A 19083-nucleotide genomic window follows, 5' to 3' on the forward strand; every position below is an offset into this window, starting at 1 on the left:
GAATGTCAAAAATGAAAGGAAACTTAGAACCAAAAATGTCAAAAATAGAAAATTTCTTGGAACATTGATTTTCCCAGCTTACGGGTCTTTAGAGCAGAATGTTAGAGCTGGAAAGAAGTTCAGAAAGCATTTACATCAGGATTCCATATCTGAATTTGATTTTTAAAAATATTTTATAACTATTTTGCATTAATTACTTCTTTTTAAATCTTAGATATTTTATTTTATGTTTTTAAGAACATTATTCTGAGATGTTCATAGACTTCACCACTGTCAGAGAAGTTCATGAAACAAAAAACATTAAGAACTTCTGATCAAATCTAAACTTTTTTCTCCCTTCTTGTGAGAGAAATGATGGTCAGAGAGGGAATTAAATTGTCTATTTTAGCATTTGTCCATGTTAGCAGGGGAACTAAGGCTAGAATTTAAATATCATGGCTTCCATTTTCTAGAGTTTTTTGAGTAAAACTCTAGCATTTCACACATTTAATGGCAGCAGGGTTATATTTGTGTGATTTAAAAGAAAAGGAACTAATTTCCCAGGAAGAAAAAGAAGCATCGTCTTAGTTCTCTATATAAAACAGGTTTGATGCAAACTAGTTTTTTTCTTCTAAAGTGGTATTCAGTTTGTCAATCCTCAGAACTTTCTTTATAAATATCATACAGGAACTCAAGCAAACAGGGTGCTGCTGCTAAAAGGGGCTCAGGATTAGGACTGAGAATTCCGTTCCTTAACTCCTGGAAAGTTTTGATAAGCAAATACAGCCAGAACTCTCTCTCTCCATTGGCTGTTTCTTCACCGCCAGATTTTGACACAAATAATCAGATTGAAAAATCAGGGAGGGGAACAGTAGGGAAAAAAAAAAAAAAAAAAAGGAGAAGTATCTGTTTGAGCAGAGAGTAACAAAGTTGACAGAGAGGAAGAACTTACCCAAAGAGAATGCTGTAAAAATCCTTCTGGCAAGAATTGAAGTCATAACTCAAAGAGTTTGAACCTCTACCTCCCAAACAGGTGAATGATTTAAAAGTTGATTTCATAGATTTTTGATTTGCATGTCTTAGAAATTTTTTTTTAGTAGTAATCATTGTATGGCTCTTGTTGTAGTCTTTACAAAGAACTCAGGGAAAACGGTATGGCTTTAAAAGATTATGGAAACAAAAGTGTTTAGAAAGATATTAGCTAGCTCTGAAATGGTACTTGTTTTTATGCTGTAGTATAATGGAAAAGACTGGGAATTAGAGCAGGTTTTACAGTGCCGATGCTGATTCTAATTTGCTGTGTGATCTATTTAGTGCAAATCACTTAACCTCTCTGGGGCTGAATTTCCCTATCCCTAAAATAAAGCTCTTTTACTAACCTCTTATCTCCCTTTTAGTTCTAAAATTCTAAGTCTATGTCATTTGATATAATAGAGCAATATAATAGAGCACTAACTCTGGGGTCAGAAACTTATTTTCAAATCCCTCTGATCTGCCCATGGGCCACTTAACCTTTCTGGCCTTCAGTTCTTCATCTGTAAAATGGATGTGAATTCAATGATCCCTAAAATGCCTTCAATCTTTAAATCTACGATCCTCTGATATGATTCTATACCTGGATGACCTCTGAAATCCATTCCATCTCTTGATATATAATATTATGATTCATGTATAAGCAAGCTACAAACTCTCTTTATGGATATTATTCATATTCAAATATGATATATGCATGTACTTACCTCTACAGAGAGATGCATTGGCAAACATGCTAACATTCTCCATTAGACTTTAAAAAAAAAACATTTATTGTTTCATTTTTTTTGTAATTGTATCCTCAGCACCTAGCCTGCTGCTGGGCATATAACAACAGGTGCTTAATAAATGCTTAAGTTTATCTACTAAAGTGTACTAAACTGGAAGTCAGAAGATTAAGATTTTAGTCTCAGCTTTGCTATTGTCTTTGGGCAAAACACACCACCTTTCTAAGGTTGTTCCCTGAGCTATGACATGAGAGAACTGAAGTAAATGATTTCTAAGGTCTATCCCAGTTTTAACATCCTATGATTCTGTGCTAATCCCACAAATGTTCATGGCATTCTTACAGTGTGTAAACACACACCCTTGTGTTCTTCCATGTACTAATAGATAACACTTTTAAAAGTCTTACACAGGAACTTGTTTCTACAAAACTTGTAAAAATTGCTAAGATCCAACACCTAATTTCCTGACTCTCTGGTGAACAAAGAAAATACTTTCTTAAAGTGTTGCATAGATATGGAGGTACTGTGACCATATCTGCTTTTCCTGTGATTTTCACAATTTTTCGACCTGCCTTTCAGAAAAAAACACAGAAAAGTGTGCGGTCTTTAGAAATGAAAGGGTAGAGATAACATTAGGTCCACTTCTAGGCTGATGATAATATTATGATAACTAAAAATAATTCACTGGATTGAGACTGACCACCACCTCTCTTGCCTATGAAAGAGCAGGTATATCAAGGAGATTTCAAAAGATTCAGTGCTGATCCTTCTAATGAAACTTAAATAACTTCTGAGGTTTTGTAGATAGTTTAAAATTTGATGGATGAATTTTTAAAAAAACTTCTTAAAAAAAATGTGCTGTATTTCCTAGAGATGCAAATTGAAGACAAATCTGTTTATGATAAGGGTATCATAAAATTCTGGGGACCAACCTCCCCTAACTTTTCCTGGGAAAGTATGCTCCAATCTAACTTGTGGGAAGTTTGTTGTATGAAGCATAACACTTCATGTTAAGTTTTAACTGGAACAAAAGAAATATTTGCCTCAGTTTAGCCTATATCAAGGATTCTCAACTTTTTTTGTGTGTCACAGAATCTTTTTGGTAATCTGGTGAAGTTTATGGACTGTTTTTAGAATAATTAGAATCAAGAAACCAATGATATTGAAATAGTTTTCAAAATATTTTTCCCATTCAAATTCACAAACTCCACAGAAATCTGTCTGTAGATCTCTTGAATTTCTTAGTATCTTCCTTTCTTTCCCCTTTTTTCTTTCTTTCCTATCTTCCTTTCTCTTTCCTTCCATTCTTCCTTCCTTTCTCTTTCCTTCCTTTCTTCCTTCCTTCCTTCCTTCCTTTCTTCCTTCTTCCTTCCTTCCTTCCTTTCTTTCTTTCTTTTTTTCTTTCTTTCTTTCTTTCTTTCTTCTTTCTTTCTTCCTTCCTTCCTTCCTTTCCTTCTTCCTTCCTTCCTTCCTTCCTTCCTTCCTTCTTCTTCCTTCCTTCCTTCCTTCTTCCTTCCTTCCTTTCTTTCTTTCTTTCTTTCTTTCTTTCTTTCTTTCTTTCTTCTTTCTTTCTTTCTTCTTTTTTTCTTTCTTTCTTTCTTTCTTTCTTTCTTTCTTTCTTTTTTTCTTTCTTTCTTTCTTTTTTTCTTTCTTTCTTCCTGCCTTCCTTCCTTTCCTTCTTCCTTCCTTTTACTACAGTAATAATAATTTTTTTAAAACTATAGGAACTACTTAGATATTTAAAGGCTATATTTTTCATTTTGTATGCTTTAAATATGCATTCATTTGGGGAGTTTATGAACAAACTATATAACTAGCTCTTCCAAATGTTTTAAAAAAAAAGGAATAAGCACAATCACTTTCTATAGAATGGCTCTAAAAGTAACGTACTATTCTAACTTCTGCAGCTAAAGGTATATCATAAATTCTTTTCAGGAAGCATACCACTGGAGAGCTTCCATAGTTTTTAAACACAAAGGAAGTCAAAATAGTTCCATGTTACTAACCCTGGGAAAATATTGTGAGAATTACCCAATATTCCCTAAAAGGGAATCCCAAAAATAGAAGTTTCTTTTTCAGGTGGGTCTGTCATATGAGGACATGGACTCAAAGGTTTTCCAAGTTGGAAAGGACCTCGAGTGATCAGCTAGCCCAATCTTCTCATTTTATAAAGAGGGAAATTGAGGCCCATAGAGAATTGACATCCCTCAAATTCACAGGATCATAGAGTTAGAATGGATCTTAGAGATTCTCTAATCAAATCTGTTCATTTTACAAATAAGGAAACTGAGGCTGAGAGGGGTTAAATGATTTACCCAAGTTCACATAAGTGACAGAACTGGTTTTTGAATCTTACCCTTCTGAACTCGAATCAACTTGTCCTTTCTACTACTTTCTCATATAAGTACATTGGAGTACTTATATGATTATGTATGATATGTCACCCATCTCAGTTCTGTATAACTTGTATAACAAATGACATTGCTTTTCTTTACCTTTGTCCACACCGAAAATGGTACCATAATGCATCCAAGATCAGCTGAAACTCTGTATTGAAACAAAATGCTACACAGTTTAACTTAGGAGAAGGGGCTGATTTCTCAGGAATAGAGGTTTTCTGAAGAGAAGTTAACAGTGGTTGACTTTCCCCATACCTGATAAGATCAAGACACTTGCTTTATGAAGAAATAGATGCCTTCTTTCACAATCTGTGCCTTGAGCTCTTTGCCAGGATAGATCCATGTGAATCAGAACTGTTTTACTGGCTATATAGTTGTTAATTAACTGCATTATGGATGATTAGTTCCTGTTTTCTTGCGTGGGGAGTGAGGTGGAGGGGAAGGTTATAGGGCAAAGGGAAGTTCCTTTAAAGCATTTCTCATTTCATTTGTATTTATGGTTTAGTCTCATTTGGGGTCCCAAGTATTATTAATTCTAGCTTTGCAATTCTTATAAAGACAATTACATGGGAAAGAAAAGAGCAGTAAATTTTTGTTTCTTTTTTGTTTTGACTTCATCGACATTTCCCAATATACTTTTCCTCTTCTCCATTAAACCTTCTCTGGTAGAACATAAAAGCAGCTAAACTATAATTACTAACACAATTGTTGCATTTCCTGACTCCAACAATCACATTCTCTCACCTCTTTACTAGAGAGAAACTGAAGTGGATTTTTCACTTCTTCTCAGAATTTGAGATTGATCATTACCATTAATCCATGTTTTGCCATCTTGTACTGCTGCTTACATCTATGTGATTGATGATACAAGTGATTACATTGTTGTGAGCATAGGTGATTCTCCTAGGTCTACTTACTTTTCTCTGCATCAATTCCTATAAATATCCCCTTGTTTTTCTGGATTCATCATACTTGTCATTTTTAATGCACAAATATTTCATTTTATTCATGCACCATAATTTTCCCAACCATTCCCTGAGCAATGGGCTCTCAATTTATTTTCAGAGTTTTTTTCTCTATCATAAAAAAATACTGCCATGAAAATTTTGCATGTATGTGGCCTTTCTGTCTGGATTAGCTATTAGGAGAACTGGTTCAATTTCTAACTATGTTATGACTTTAGGCAAATCACTTCCATCTTTCTGGACCTCAGTTTATTCATTTTTAGAATTAATATGTTGAACTAGATGACATCTAAAGTTACTTTTAGCTCTGAAATTCAATAAAGCAGAATAGGCCATCTACAATCTAATCTCTCTGTCTCTCTCTGTCTCTCTCTCTCTCTCTCTCTCTCTCTCTCTCTCTCTCTCTCTCTCTCTCTCTCTGTCTTTCTTTCTCTCCCATATTTAAAGAGAGCAGACAATCTCAGGAGGATTTGATTTGGACATTGAAGGTTTACAAGTGAACACCAATCTGCCAGTGGAAGGTGTCCTATGTGATCCAAAATATGAAAAATCACCTTGTCCTCTTGTCCTCTGGTTTCAGTGAGGTTCCTCATTATTTCCTGTCCTAAGTGGTATTTCTCTGTGGCTTTGGAAGGGGTAGCTATGTTGAGCCCCAGATGTAATATGCATCCCGAAGGTAAAAATTATAGGCATTCTCTGGTGTTTTCATGGATGAATTAGAAGTATAGTAAATTGTCCTATCCCTCCCCTCAATCCTCCTGAATCAATTCTAACTCTCCCACTTAGGAAAACCCTTCCCATTTTACACACACACACACACACACACACACACACACATGCACACGCACATACACTCCCACACATACACACACATCCCTCCCTCCCCACACATATCATTGCCCACTTTTAGCTATTCATATCTGAATCAGAGACACATCTCTACCAAAAGGAAATAAATTAGCCAACTTCACAATTAAACACTAGTTTTCTTTAGAGTCAAGCTCTTTTTAGATCTTGTTCTTTCATTGCCTACATATCCTTGGAGAAGCATCATACAACTTTGCAATGAGATGCTTCTCAGCCTGGGTTATTCTGACTTTTCCATGAAGCTTTAAAAAACAAAAGTAATTATTTTCCAACACCTAATTGGCAAAGCTTCAATGGCTCTGATTAAAAGCATTTAGAACAATAAGAATAACTTTCTCTCAAGTCAGGGGGAGATCCCAAACTGCCTCACCTACAGTGGTAGCAGCTTCAGGTATGCCACCCAAGAGTGCCGGAACAAATGCAAATTTTCATGCAAATTCGTCCTCCACACCCCACACATTTCCCACCTTGAGCCCACCAGACCCTGACTACTCTTAGTAATCAGGGATTTAGTCTCATGTTTGGCTAGACCAAACTAACTTAGTGAAGGACAGAGTTGGAGGAAGAGGGAAGGAAGAGGGGAGGGGTTGTGGGGTGAGTGTATGTGTGTTGGGGGGGGAACAAGGGGAGGAAAACTGTGTCCCTAGGAGATAAGGAATTTATTGCAAGGAAAGTATGGGTGATTACAGTGCCAGTCTGTTCTGTTTGCTTGACAGGGGCCGGTAAGGGATAATACTCAAAGCCTTCTCATTGTCTGTCCTTCCCCTTAGAATTTGGATTCTAAGAGCCAGAATGATTTGTTTAAAGCATTTAATGAATTCCTCTTATTTTACAGAAAAGGAAACTGAGGCCCAGGGAATTGACCCAACTTACCCAAAGTCATAGCCAATAAGTGGCACAACTCAGACTTCAATCCGGTCTTCTGATGTTTAGACCAGTGTTCTTTCTACTGTGCTGACACAGGCATCATGAAAGATAAAGGAGTTCTTTGGCTATCATGGGAAGATGATGCTTTGCAGGTTAAAGGGACTCAGGAAGGGCCATCTTTTTTCTTACTAAGATTGGAAATTTGTACAAAGACTTTTGGTTAAAGAAGATATAAAATATTTTCCCATCTTTCTTTCCTGGGTTCTTGCTTAAGGAAAATACTGTTACTGGGTTTGGGAGGTAAGGAATACTACATTGAGAAAACAGGCAAATTCTGAGAACGGTTGTCTTCTGTGTTGCCTCATTTTCCCTTCCTGATTCAGGGAGCTCTCTCTTCCTACCTCCTACAACTGTCCCAAAGACCAAAGCATGATATTGTATGCTCCTGGTAATCTCCCTAGCACCTACACTCCTTCTGTGGGCCAGATATTTTATCAGTGGATAACACCCATCCCATCCCTAAAAGTGTTGTTCAGAGCTTACTTTATGAGGGTATTGCAATCCTTTTTCCCGCGCTTTACATATATCAGACTCAAAGCTCAGTGAGCTATCGAAAAATTTCAGAAATATTTGAAATGGTGTTGTCAGAAAAATTTAATGCAATAAGCACTTATTAAATATCTGTTATGTCATAATGTCAACCTACAGTTATTAAGTGCTTATTTTATGCCAGGCACTGGGCTAAGCATAAGGGATACAAGAAAAAGCAAAAGATAGTGCCTGTTCTCAAGGAGCTCACCATCTAATGAGAGACAGCAAACAAATAGTTATATACAAACAAGATCTATAAAGATATATATTTGGAGAGGCTAGGGGTTAGGGGATAGAGAGGGATTTTAGACGAGAGTTGAAGGAAACCAGGAAAAGCAAGAAATAGATGAAGAAGGCCAGGACACACACAGGGAATTGTCGGTGGAAATTGGTGGAGTTGGGAAATGGAGTGTTCTGTTCAAAAAAACTGCAAGTGGGCCAGTGACCCTGAATAGCAAAATGTATTGAATGGAGAATATTGGAAGGGTAGGAAAGGGCTAGTTTTAACGGGGCAGCTAAGTGGTACAGTGGATAGAGTACTAGCCCTGAAGTCAGGTGTACCTGAGTTCAAATCTGGTCTCAGACACTTAACACTTCCTAGCTGTGTGATGCTGGGCAAATCACTTAATCCCAGTTTCCTTAGCAAACAAAGAAAGAAAGAAAGAAAAAAGAAAGGTCTTAAACATCAGAGATTTTATATTTGATATGGGAAGTGATAGGGAGCCATCAGAGGTTTTTGAATAAAGAGTTGATACATATATATCACTTCAACAAGAAAAGTAGATTTTTTTTCTGCTTCTAAGGATCTTACAGCCTTGTTGGGGAAGCACAAGCTATGTATACTGTATATTAAACAAGCTAGTGTATTACTATTAAAATAATATTCCAACTAAGGGATAAAAACTTGTTGTTAAGAGAGAAGACCATTAGATTGAGTGTTCCTTAGATGATAGAGGTTGTCTTTTATATTTTCTTTGTAATATCAAGTTGAGCAAGTTGTCTGACCCAGAGAAGGCACTTAATAAATGATTACTGACTGACTTAGAGCCTTGTTAATCATGTGATCCTAGGTAAATCATTCAATCCTTTGATTCTCAATTTTCTCATTTTTAAAATGGGGTAGAAAGAAAATGAGGAAACAATTAAGAATTATATCTAGGTTAGTGGGAAGAGCCATAGAAAGTAAACTTTAAAACTATCTTATTTGTATCCCTTTGTTGAGCTATTCAGTGATAAAAACCAATCAAAAAACATTTATTAAGCAAAGAAAAAAACAAAAATCATCTCTGTCCTTAAGGAGCTTATATTTTCATGGAGAAGACAACATGTACATTAAAATAGGTACCTACAAGAGGAAAGTAGAGTAGATGGGGAGTCTCCTTTAGAGGAGAAGAAACTAACTGCTATTTGGGGGTAAAGGAGTATGGGAAAATGAGGGGCTCAGCTTAATTAATACTATTATGCCAGGTCTTTGCAAATATTATCTCACTTTGTTGTTATTCAGACATTTCAGTCATGTTCAAATCTTCTGCTTAAGGGAATTAAAAGGTGTTAATGGGATGTGAAATTGGGTGGTGGCCTAGTAGCAGAAAAGAAACAAAGGCAACCCAGCCCACAAAGGGAGGAGGTATAAGGATTAGCCTCCAATATTAAAGGAGATCCCTCCGCAAGCAGCGAACAAAGGTCCAGAAGAACTTTGGAGAAGCCACAAGACAAGAGTAGAGGAAGCTAGAAGCTGGGAAGAGGAGAGGTAGGGCAGGCAAAAGGAGCCAGGAAGGGGGCAGGAAGTTGAATGACCCAGAATAATTTCTAAAGGGAATAGCTGGAAGTCCCGGCCCAGAGTGAAAACTAATCTCTAGTTGTTCTGGCTATATCCTCTAAGGACTCCCATTCAGAGAAGGTTGAGCTGGATGGAAGGAGGGAAAGAGATAAGACTGGAAACCCATTTTCCATGCTTCTTTTCCCCTTTGAAAACTGGGAATCCTTGTCTCTTCCCCACTCCTTTGCCCTTTTGGAAAAAGTTAAGGTTCTCATAAGAGGAAAATACTAGCTCTGATTTCACTGTATGACTTCTGAAGTCTCATGAAATAACTTCAATTTTGAAGAGCAGTGTGGTATAGTGGGAAGGTTTGAATTTCTCATCTCTTAACATTTTTAAAGATAGAGATAACATGATTTTCCCTAATTCACAGGTTTTTGTGAGGAGAGTTTACGAAGTATTGTAGGAATGCAAGTCCACCAAGAGGAGATGGTGGAAAAGTTAAAAAAAAAAAAAAATCCTTTTTTTTTTTTTTTTTTTTTTTTGCTAATTTTGGAAGGAGCTCTGGATTTAGAATGACAGTGTGGGTCCCGGCCATGACCACCACTTTATTACCTTTGCTCGTGCATGTCACACAAACCTACTCTCATGGTTTCCTCTATTGTAAAATTAAGATGACAAAATTTGCCTGACATTTTCCAGGACTATTGTGACAACTGTGTTTAAGAAAAAACATTTAAAAACAAAAATGTTATTGTTTTTATTTTTATTTCAGCTCCAGAAAGGTATTAAACATGCCTCGTTCCTTCCTGGTCAAGAGTAAAAAGGCCCACACTTACCATAAGCCTCGAACTCAGCATGATGATCTACTTTGGGCTTACACCCCCCCCTCAGGTGAGCCAGAGACTTCTTTTGGGCCCTCTTGGGTATACACTAGAGTTCATTGCTAAAATCAAAATCACTCTGATTTTCATTGATTGGCTATCTATAAATCCCAATCCTAGCCCCAGTAGATCATTGTTTGGGTCCTGATTGACTCAGATTGAATGTAAATAACAGTCCTTTCTGCTTTGGGCAGAAACCCTGAGGGTCTTCCCCTCCCAGATTTATTTAGATTTTTTTTTTTTTTTTTTTTTGGACTAGGAGAAAGAGGAGATTCTTTTCTTCAATAGTTACCTAGCCTTAATCACTAAATGGGTGCGACCTCAGTCAAACTGAGACCTCAGTCAAACTTAGTTTAAAAAGGCCAAGATCTTCCACTGCATCCACAGCCACATCCAGTAATTCTGATCTATCTTTGGCCACTGGATTCAGATAGCTCTGGAGGGCAAAGTAAGGCATGTGACTATACAAGGTCACTGCCCTTCCTCACTTAAATCCAATTTACAATTTACATTACACCTCTGGAGAAAGGACAAAACGACAAAAAGAAGTTCAAGGAGGAAGAAAGAGCAATAGGCTCTCACCTCAAGATTTTCCTTCCTTTCTTGATCACTAAGCTTTATAGTCATCAGTCTTTCAAAATCTTTTTAATACCTTGTAATAATGGAATCCTTGAGATTCCATTTGCTCTGGAAAATTTTCTAGAATTTTAAGGATGTGGTATGGTGAAAAGCACTTGCTAAAGATGGAGTCAGGGGTTCATATACATAGTTCTACTATTTATTACCTATATGCATTTTTAATCTCACTAGATCTCTATTTCCCTATCTGTAAAAGGAGTTGAACTAGATGAGTATATGCTTCAGATGTATGATCCTAAATTGAAGGGATGCCTATCAGTTAGGAAATGACTAAACAATTTATGGATATGATGGAATACTATGGTACTATGAGAATGGTTTCTGAGAAATTTGGAAAGATTTATGTGAACTGAAACAGGATTAAATGAGCAGAACCAGAACAATTTATACAATGACAATACTGAAAAGACAAACAAAACTCCACAAAACTTGCCACCCAACTCCTGTTAAAGAAGTAAAAGACTCAAGAAAATGAAACTTTTTTTGACTCAGTTAATTTGGGAATTTTTTTACTTGAATAAATATGCTAACGGGGGTTTTGTTTTTCCTCTTTAAAAGATTAGAGGAGGAAGGGGAAGGAGGGAAGTTTTTGCTATTTGAAAAAAAGAATTTAAAATTTTATGATCCTAGTCAGAATGCAAGTTCCTTGGGGACCAGTGAGAGCTTTGGCTGATTTTTTTGGTGGAAGTCTCTGATGTCTCCCCTCCCCTTTTTTGATGCTTTGGTTCCAAGCAGAGAGCCTTTAGAGGACTTTTGCTCAGGAAAAAAGAAGAAGTAAAGGAAAAGCTCCTATCTTTGCTTCCTGCCATATATATGAAATCAATTGTAATGCTCCCTGTTGTTTATAAAGTAAAATTCAATCCCTTATACCCTCCATAATCTGGTGCTAGCTTGCCTTTTCAGTCTTATTTGTACTCATAATAAGTGTGGTACCTTAAAAAAAATGTACAGATATGGAGGTAAAACATCAGGGTTTGAATTCCAAGTCTGCAATTTATCTGTGTGAGGGCAGCCCATTTGAATCTTTCTAAGACTCAGTTTCCTTATCTGTAAATTGAAGGGGTTGGTCTAGATCAAAAGTGTGAAAGTAAACTACGGGGTTGCATGGTTCTGTACCAGGTTAAACTGTAATTGGAAAATGTTTAACAAAATGAGTAAAAATACAATAGAGTATAGATAATACTAAGTTGTGGTTTTCTGAATCTATAGATATCTGGCTGGGATCCTTATCTACACTTTAATGTCCCCATTTCTATTTGAGTTTGACATTGATCTAGATGACTTTTAAATTCTGATCTATCTCTAAATTTCTTGATCCTACTCCAATCAAAATAGATTGTTCCCTTCCCCAACCTGAATAAACTCAGCGCTCTCCTTACATCTCCCCCTAGGCTCATGACACCATTCCCTGTGGCCATATGCTTTTCCCTCCTATCCTTCCCTATTCAATTTATATTGAATTTTGACTTTAAAACCAGTCAAAAGCATATCATCTTTGTGACTTTGAACTTCACATGAATCCTAGGAACTCCTATAACACTTTGCCTTGTAAAGCTCTGTCTATTCCTCAGGTCCCCTAAGCTAGCACTATGAATACTGTAATACTGGGACTTCATCTTATCTCAGTTTTATTAGTCCCTTAGCACCTAATACTATGTTGTATAAACAGTAGGTGTTTGTGAATGAATCGATTTGTTGCTCATCAAACAATTCTTAAGTACCTGGGGGAGATACAACTTTTAAATATCCCTGCTTTCTGGGAGCTTATACTCTTGTGAGGAGATAAGACATACACTGGTTAACATACAACAATACATAAAATAAAATGATAAGTGCATTAGGGAGTCACAAAACAAAATGTCTCTATAAGGTTGGGGGAATGAGGCAGCTGGTGGTAAATATTCCCAACTAAAAAGACTGGGGAAGACTTCCTGGAAGAGAAGTTGGAATTTCAGTCCCCTCCCCCCCCCCCCCCCCCCCCCTCCTATTCCCTTTCCTTCTGGTCAGAGGACAATGGATTGCTATTGCCCAGGGTTTTCCCCCTTAAATGGAATTTCCTTGAGTACCTTCCTCCATTCAGGTTGAATGTCAATAGCAATCATTTCTGCTTTGGCCAAAAACTTTGAGGGTCTTCCCCTCCCATATTAATTCACCCTTTCATTTATTTATTTAGATTTTATTTTTAAGTGAAAGGAGAGATTCTTTGCCTATTTTGCTACCTATCATTAATAACTGATTAAGCACTGTCTCAGTGAAACTGAAACCTGTTGAAGACCTTAGCTTTCCAGTCATCTTGATCTATATTTGGCAACTGGACCCAGATGGCTCTGGAGGGGAAGGTGAGGTAGGTGACCTTGCACAGCCTCCCTCACTTAAATCCAATTCATTTACAGGTTACAGCATCACCTCCCTGATGTCATGGTCCTCTTCGAGAATGAAGGACAAACAGCAACAACCTCCTCTCCCTTTCCCCCCATAATGTGATTATCTCCAGGGGATGGTAACTTTCCAAGTGTTTCTTTCCCTGCAGTTACCACTGACCAGGTCCTAGGGGATGCCACAAACTTTAGTAGCCCAAGCCAGTGTCCAGAATGGAATAACTCTAAAAAAGATCATAACACGGAACAGTGTCTGACCAGAACAACTTCAGTTCCAGGTACTTTTTTTGGCTTTTTTTTTTTTTTTTGGCTTTCTTCCTAATCCCAAGGAGAGAACCAAGGTTAATTTACCATATCAACACACTGGGGCAGAGGGAGTGGGAAGAAGAGATGGGTGTCAGGCAAAGTTGTACTACTTCCAAAAAGCATGAATAACTAACCTAAAAGTGATTTTTCCAAAGAGTATCCCTGACCTAGAGGGTTGTAGTCTTGATTTCTTGAAGCCTGGGGCAACAGGGAAGAGAGTTAAGAGGCCAGAACTGGCCCAATCCAAGACAAGGCAAAGCTGGAGATATGCTTGAGTTAAATGGGCTAGAAGAACAAACGAGGAGATATGATAGAAAATCAATTCTTTCAACTCAGTTTTAAATCCAGCCTTCTGGAGGAAGCCTTTGCTGGTCTCCCCAACTGTTGGTGCCCTCCCTTTTGATATTACCTTGCACTTAGTCCACATATTTTTTATATTTAAATGCTGACTCCTCCCAAAAATGTGAGTTCCTTGAGAGCAGGGACCATCATTGCTTTTCTTTGTGGTCCTAGAACTTGGCACATTCCCTGGAACATAGTAAGATTAAGATCAGAATAAGCTAGAAACTGGACCTCTAATTTTACTTCCCTCTGCCACTACACGAAGTCACCTCTTTGAAATTTATGGAGGTGCTTGGAGGGGAGTGAAAAGTTAAGGGACTTGTGACTCTGGACTTACCCAGAATTACCTAGTCAGTATATATCAAATTTAAATCTTGAACCCAGGTTTTTTAGATTCCAAGACTAACTGTTTAGCAACTACCCGTGCTTCCTCATATTAAGCAATTAATCATTGTTTGCTTTTATTAAATGCTTGGGATTTATTTTATTTAATGCTTGCTGAATAAGATGCATCCCAGTGTCCCTTACCATTCAAGATAGGGCATTGGGTACCTGGCAGAAGTAGGCTTTAGTTAGGACTGAGGGTACATGGGATATTACTTATGTTTTTTCTTTAGATTCAGTATCCTGCCTATTTAGTAGGAGAACTGTGTGGTAGTGTTTGATGCATGTCCCTCCCCTCTTCACACCTCCAGAGACTCCCATCTTGACTCACCAAGCTCAGGACCATGGCTTATCCCCTGCTTCACCCCACTACTACAAACCCAGCTTCTCTTGGGATGCCTTCTCTTCCCCTTATGGCTATGGACAGATTACATCCACCATGCAGTCTGCCTTCCTGGAGAACTCAGTAAGCTTGTATGGCAACTCACTGATCCCCAATTCTGACCCTCCCTTGGACTACAGTCTACATTACTCCCCTGGCATGGATGCCTATCACTGTGTCAAGTGCAATAAGGTAAGTCATCAGAGGAAACAAGAGATGCACTTTGGATGTCATCTCAGAATAGTTACCTGGTCTTTCTGACTCTTATCATGCTTATCTTCATCCTTATTATCATTTCCCATTCTATGGGATGTCCCTGAATTATCTTGTCTTGATTTTGAATTGGAAGACTGTGGAGCTATGGTAGGAATCAAATAACTATGGAATTTTAGAGGACCTATGAACATAAAATCTAGACTATCAGAATGGGGAAGGGGAAAAATCTTAGAATGTAGAACATTGTATATCAAAACTGGGAGAGGCTTAATTTAAAATAGATAATATTAGAGATGGAAGGGACTTAATTCGTAAGGTAGGAGCTCTTAACCTTTTTAGTAACTCTTGGAAGTCTGGTGAAGCCTATGGACAGACTCCTGCTCAGAATACTGTTTTAAAACACAAAGGAATACAAAGGGAACCAATTATACTGAAAGTTATCAAAATACATATTTTTTAAAGTTCAGGAATTCTGGTTAAGAATTCTTACCTTAGGAGGTTAATTCCTTCATTTCATAGATGAGGAAACAAAAGTACAGAGGACACTTGCCTGACAACATCACACCAAGAATTTGTGTTAAAGATTTAAACCCAGGTCTCCTAACTATCAGTCTAGTAAGGAAGAAAGACGAAATCAAGGAAGAAAAGAGGGAGGGAGAGAATGAAGGAAGGAGAAAGGAAGGAATTTTTGTGAATATCATTTATTTATAGATCACATCTATAGTTCCCTCTTCCTGCCCCCTCCCAGAAAGTGAGAATAAAGGAGAGAAAAAGAAACTAAAATTTACCAACATATAAAAATTAACTAAAAATTAACCAACATATAAAAAAAGGCTGAGTTTATCACTGCTCTACAATCATAGTCCCTCATCTCTATGGAGAAAAGAGTGGGGCAGAGTGTTTTCATATCTTTTGGTTATTTTCATTTCAAAGTGTTTATTTTCTCTTGTTTCATTATTATTTCTCCATTTCCATCCATTATGTATACTACTTTTCTAATTGTGCTTATTTCACAATAATGATAGCTATCATTTATATAGTACTTGCTATGTTACAGGCACTGTGCTAAGCATTTTACAATTATTATCTCATTTGATCCTCACAACAACTCTAGGAAGTAGGGCTATTATAGTTCCTACTTTACAGATGAAGAAAATGAGCCAAACAGATTAAGAGACTTGCACAAGATCATGTAAACTAGAAAGTATCTGCAGCTACATTTGAACTACCCTCTTCCTAATTCCAGGCTCCACTTTCAACCTCCTGAGGCATCTAGCTGCCCTGAAGACTTTGTTGAATTCTTGTTGGGCTTCTCTATATTCAATCCAGGACTCTTCCCACTGCTTTCATGGAGAAGTAGAATAGAATAATCATGGCTGCCCTAGGTTTTAACTGTTTTTTACTCTTATGAAATCCACCAGACCAGTAGTAAGTGCATCCTCCTGGTGGAAGGATCATCACTCAGAGGAAGCATCTTAGCCCTCAACCACTATCTTTTCTTTCCCCCATTCCTACCTCCCTGCAGGTATTTTCTACCCCCCATGGGCTGGAGGTTCATGTCCGGAGGGCCCACAGTGGAACTCGACCCTTTGCTTGTGAAGTTTGTGGCAAAACATTTGGCCACTCAGTAAGCCTTGAGCAGCATGCTCACATACACTCCCAGGTAGGTAGTCTGGAATGGGTAGAAGGAGCAGGGAGAAAGTTTTTCCCTTTCTATTCTGCCCTCTCCTAAAAGAAACAACTCAGAAAAGGGAGAAGTAAGAAGAGCGAAGAAGAGACAGATAGGGAGTCCTCTTTTGTACCCACAACTCAACCATCTTCCTTTCTCTGCCTCAGTTTGTTACCTTTCTATCGACAACACATCTCCCTCGTTCTTCCCCCAATCCTCAGACAGAAAGTAGAACACACCACACGTGCCAAAACTCCAGATAGGAAAGCACAGGGCCGAGCTGCTGAGGCCTTGGGGTAGATTCTAAAAACCCTCAAAATCAGTAAAAATAAGTAGGGCATCCATATAGTGAATACTGTTACAACATTTGTTTATAACCCAGAGATACCTCTCTCCCTTCTACCCCATGAAGACATAAATGGGGCCCCCAATTTCCTACATCCCCAGTATTCTCAAAGTCATCCCAACTGAGTCTCCTGTTCCTCAGGGGCTCCCTGCTGGGTCCAGTCCTGCTCCAACGTTCACAATAAACGACCCTGAGCTCCCGCCTGCACATGACCCACCGGGGCCCCGTTTCCTCCGGCAGGAGAGGAGCTTTGAATGTAAGATGTGTGGCAAAGCTTTCAAGCGCTCTTCCACCCTGTCCACCCACCTCCTCATCCATTCGGACACACGGCCTTATCCCTGCCAGTACTGTGGCAAGCGCTTCCACCAGAAGTCGGACATGAAGAAGCATACCTACATTCACACTGGTAAGCTGAGTTTCCCCACACAAATGCCAGAGCCCAGATTGGCCGCCACATTCGCCTCATCCCAGACTATATTCTTCTTCCCTCAAGAATATTTCTGGGCCTGATTTTGTCAAGAATGGGAGTGTGTACAACCTTTGGTTAAAATTGGCCTTTGCCAATTTTTTTCAGTTTTATTGTTATTGTTGTTCTTGAGGAGGACCCTGACATCAGGGAGGTGATGCATGCAAGTGAACTGGCTTTCATTGAGGGAGGGCTGGGCAAGGTCACTTGTGTCATCAATACCCTTACTCCCACCCCAAACTCTGAAAGAGAAGCCAAGTCCTAAGAATGGGGTTGGAGAGCTAAAGATCAAGGAGAATCCTGACATCTAGAAAAACCTAAAAGCAGCAAGGCCTAGGCTCTATTTTCTTAAAACTACCCCTTCAACTTTTTCTTGCAGGAGAGAAACCCCACAAGTGTCAAGTGTGTGGGAAGGCTTTCAGCCAGAGCTCCAACCTGATCACCCACAGTCGCAAACACACGGGTTTCAAACCTTTCAGCTGTGAGCTCTGTGCCAAAGGTTTCCAGCGCAAGGTAGATCTCCGCCGCCACCGGGAGAGCCAGCACAGCCTCAAATGAATGATGCTTCCTCACTGGAAACCCCAGCTGCCAGGACCTTCCCTGCTGAACCTTAGAGAGGTTGGATGCCTCCACATTTTGGGTTCTTCCAGTGTTGAGGACGGTTCAGAAGAAAAAAGCACACACAGAACAGGAGCCAGGTGACTTGGACTCACGTGTTAGCTCTACCATTCACTCTCAGTGAATCTTGGACCAATCATTTACTATCTTTGAATGTCAGTTTCCTAAATTTAAATGAAGGGATTGGGTTAGGGAGTCACAAAAATGATATTTTTGATGCCATTTGCTAGAGCAAATACCATAACCAGAACTTGAACTGGATCTGATTCATTTCAGAGAGATAGAGGTGAAAGGAGTCAGAGATTAGACATCTTTTCTCTAGCTGCAAACTCATTCATTCATTGATTTAATTAACATTTGAGTGTACTCTGTGTAAGGCTCTGTGATGGATTTGGTCTTGATATTTAAATTCTTTTTTTCCTAAGAGATAATTGGTGTGACTCCTTCTCCATTAAAATCCCAGACCTTCTGTTTAGGAGACAGAACCATGTATTTCCAGCAGAGACTTCTGTATTCTATACTCCATCCTTTTGGACATTGTAAAATAAAACACAAACTTAAAAAAGTGTGTGATCTCTAGAGTCATTGTGTTTCCTTTAGCTAAGGACCTAATATGAGACATATTCTGGGACCCTCATTCTTAAGAACTGATGGCTTAGCTCCCTAGATTTCTTCCATACTTTTCCTACACCTTACCACCCATATTCTCAGTCTTTGCTCCTCTCCTACTATTATCCTGAAGAACTGTTATTTCTCAGGGAATGCATCCTAAAATCTCACTCTTTCAAGATCTAAACATTACTCTTCACTCTTCACTCTTCACCCTTGGTCTTCAACTGACAGTTAGGGGCACTAAACAAAGGGGGGGCCAAACATACTTGGTTGCCTTCCTCAGCCATAAATACAAATCTGGAGCCAAGAAGACAATGGGGTTCTGAAGGATATTTCCATTCTTAATCTATGATTTGCATGAGATGGCATTCCTGAATCTGCTGCCCTTAAAGTTCTAAACTCTGTGTGATTCTAAACCCAAACTTTCTAAGTTGGAAACTGTTGGTAGACTATGTATTCTCAAACTATAAGTCTGATTAATAAAGATGATTATCTTTAATAATAATAATAATAAAAAAGATGATTAATAAAGACAGGGAGAAATGAAATTTCTAGCATTAATTTTACAGGATTGTCATTGATAAGGCATTCCTTCAAGGGTCCTACAAGTTTTTTCCTTGAGGTCTAGGCTAAGATATCCCTTCAGTACAGATA

The 19083-nt window shown here is 38.4% G+C and overlaps 1 protein-coding gene across 3 annotated transcripts; it reads left to right on the forward strand.

The window, feature by feature from the left end:
• Window positions 1-859: 859 nt before the first annotated feature.
• On the forward strand, window positions 860-18518 carry GFI1B (growth factor independent 1B transcriptional repressor). 3 transcript variants are annotated; one of them, XM_051980251.1, is made up of 7 exons: window positions 860-1012; window positions 9963-10081; window positions 13241-13366; window positions 14432-14694; window positions 16244-16381; window positions 16974-17139; window positions 17579-18518. In XM_051980251.1, exons 2-7 carry the CDS (start codon window positions 9982-9984, stop codon window positions 17755-17757), a joined length of 972 nt encoding a protein of 323 aa, XP_051836211.1. In that variant the 5' UTR covers window positions 860-1012; window positions 9963-9981; the 3' UTR covers window positions 17758-18518. The 3 variants fall into 3 exon arrangements, with proteins under 3 accessions (XP_051836211.1, XP_051836210.1, XP_051836212.1); XM_051980250.1 differs by having other exon boundaries at window positions 16875-17139; window positions 17579-18516; XM_051980252.1 differs by lacking the exon at window positions 16244-16381 and having other exon boundaries at window positions 16875-17139; window positions 17579-18516.
• The last annotated feature ends 565 nt before the right edge of the window (window positions 18519-19083 follow it).

Source organism: Antechinus flavipes, chromosome 2, assembly GCF_016432865.1.
Source record: "Antechinus flavipes isolate AdamAnt ecotype Samford, QLD, Australia chromosome 2, AdamAnt_v2, whole genome shotgun sequence".
NCBI classification, from domain to species: Eukaryota; Metazoa; Chordata; class Mammalia; order Dasyuromorphia; family Dasyuridae; genus Antechinus; species Antechinus flavipes.

Coding starts and splice junctions, on each gene's coding strand:
- GFI1B (XM_051980250.1), top strand. CDS start 9,982: ATGCCTCGTTCCTTCCTGGTCAAGAGTAAAAAGGCCCACACTTACCAT. Junction 13,367..14,431: donor CAGAACAACTTCAGTTCCAG/GTACTTTTTTTG, acceptor TCACACCTCCAG/AGACTCCCATCTTGACTCAC. Junction 16,382..16,874: donor ATGCTCACATACACTCCCAG/GTAGGTAGTCTG, acceptor CCTGTTCCTCAG/GGGCTCCCTGCTGGGTCCAG.